Source organism: Triticum aestivum, chromosome 1B (genome assembly GCF_018294505.1).
Source record: "Triticum aestivum cultivar Chinese Spring chromosome 1B, IWGSC CS RefSeq v2.1, whole genome shotgun sequence".
NCBI lineage: Eukaryota > Viridiplantae > Streptophyta > Magnoliopsida > Poales > Poaceae > Triticum > Triticum aestivum.
This window is the reverse complement of record NC_057795.1, coordinates 606,061,103-606,063,153: the sequence shown is the minus strand read 5'-3', so window position 1 is coordinate 606,063,153 and position 2,051 is coordinate 606,061,103. Positions and strand designations below refer to the sequence as shown.

Below are 2,051 nucleotides of genomic sequence, written 5' to 3'. Positions count from 1 at the left end.
AGCACAGAATGGGAATTTGACTGTAAATGAATTCCATCTAAAGATATCTACGATTTTCCCTTTTTGAACAAGTTCTAGTTACAATCAAATTCATTTTCAGTACTTTTATTCCAGGGAAAATTGTAGATATCTTTAGATGGAAATTAGGTAAAACTAGGATTAACACGGAAAAAAAACGTAAATGTGCCTAGCTTATTTTATATTTTTCCTAGAATCATTGGTTTTTTCATAATGTGTGTGTGTGTGTGTGTGTGTGTGTGTGTGTGTGTGTGTGTGTGTGATTTTGTTTTGTATTTTTAGAAAATAGGAATATAACCACCACACATGCATACATTTTCACTACACAGACATGCAGACGCAGATCCAGCCAGAAATTACTACTCCACGCATGAGCATACACGAAGTACGTACAGAAATACGTAACCACACTGCACGACGGAAGCAACACCACCAAGTTACGTACTGCTACTACTAATAATGCATGCTCGAGATCACACACTCACGTACTCGCGTGCGTCCGTCCACACCACACCACACCACACCGATCGGTCGATCGATCTACCACAACTGCATACCCATGTCGACGGCCGATGGACGGACGGATCAGTTCATGTTGCGGGCGCAGCGCGTGATGGCGGAGCAGCCGCGGGTGTAGGGGTTGGCCTGCTGCATCGACCCGAAGTTGGTGTAGTAGGACTGCCCGCGCTTGTTGCACGGGATCGCGTCGGCCCGCAGCGCCGCGTAGCTGATGTACCTGGCGGTCCGCGTCCGGACCAGCTCCTGCTCGTCCGCCGCGCACTGCTCCAGCCCCAGGGCCGCCGTCCCGTCGAAGGCCTGGACCGTCGTCACGCCGCCGCCGGTGGCGCGCGGCAGCTGGCAGGCCACGACGAGGACCACGAGCAGCGCTACAACGGTGCTCACGGCGAGGCCGGCTGCTGCTGCAGGGCGAGGCGCCATGGATGGACGGACGGATGAGCCGAAAGCTGGATGCAGAAGGAACTAACAGAGATGAAGGTGCGCGGCTCAGTGAAGGGCTCGGATGGATTCAGCGAGAGGAAGAGACGAGGGGAATGGTGGCGTACGTCGATGCCACTGGAGTTCGAGACTAGGATTTATGGAGGGCGGCCGGCGGGGTGCGCAGCGCAGGCAAATGTAATGCGCGCTGGCAACAAGAGATCTCGAGTGAGTCAATCAATGGCGCGCATGGTCTGCCTGGCACCCTCGCTCGCTAGTCAGCCGGCGCCCACAAGATCCTGCATGCAAAGGCGACCAAAGGTACGCCTACACGACGCTAGAGTAGAGCTAGCTCCTGGCCGTCGTCTAACATTTTTGTTTTATGAGCAATGTTCTTTTTCCGCCTCATTCTTTCTTTTTCCGCCTACATTTTTGTTTTATGAGCAACGAAGATCGGATTTTTTTTTTCGAAAAGGAGGTTAAACCCCGGCCTCTGCATCAATCGATGCATGCAGTCATTTTTATTAATTATTTCACAAAGGTTTGACAAGAACATACATCAAATCACCCGAAGCCATCACTTACACCTACCAATACGATAATGAGGAGTGATCTCGCTCCTCATATCTAAAATCAGTGTCATCGCCGATCCATCCACAAAACGTATTGGGACTAACAACCGGTGCAGCAGACCTAAAGCGCACACCACTTGCACACATTTTAGAAGCCGTCATCTTCATCGAACCACTGACCCATCTTCAGAAGATATATCTGCATCATCCTTGACAGTCCGGACATCCGTCGACGCCACCACGGCGCCCAATGGCGCCACCGCCCTGTGCTCGTCCGTCCAGACGCGAAGACTCTGGAAGATCTGTCGTGCGTAGCACCTGCCAACCAGGCATGACTCAACGTAGCACCTGTCGGCCAGATATGACTTGACAGCTCCACTGAAGCTCCGTGCAAGACGGAGCCGCTCCACCTCCTGCCTGCCTGTGTCTTCCAGCGCTGCTCCACAAACGATGCTCTCAAGAGAGACACGGCACCGCAATACCGCCATCGTCCGATCTAGAAAACCAGATCCTAGGGTTTCCCCC

At 52.3% G+C, this 2,051-nt stretch overlaps 1 protein-coding gene across 1 annotated transcript; it reads right to left on the bottom strand.

Annotated features, from left to right (window-relative positions):
• Positions 1 to 369: 369 nt before the first annotated feature.
• Positions 370 to 1,067, bottom strand: LOC123096886 (protein RALF-like 22). The gene has a single exon (XM_044518676.1). It carries the CDS (start codon positions 955 to 957, stop codon positions 604 to 606), a length of 354 nt encoding a protein of 117 aa, XP_044374611.1. The 5' UTR covers positions 958 to 1,067; the 3' UTR covers positions 370 to 603.
• Between the last annotated feature and the right edge of the window lie 984 nt (positions 1,068 to 2,051).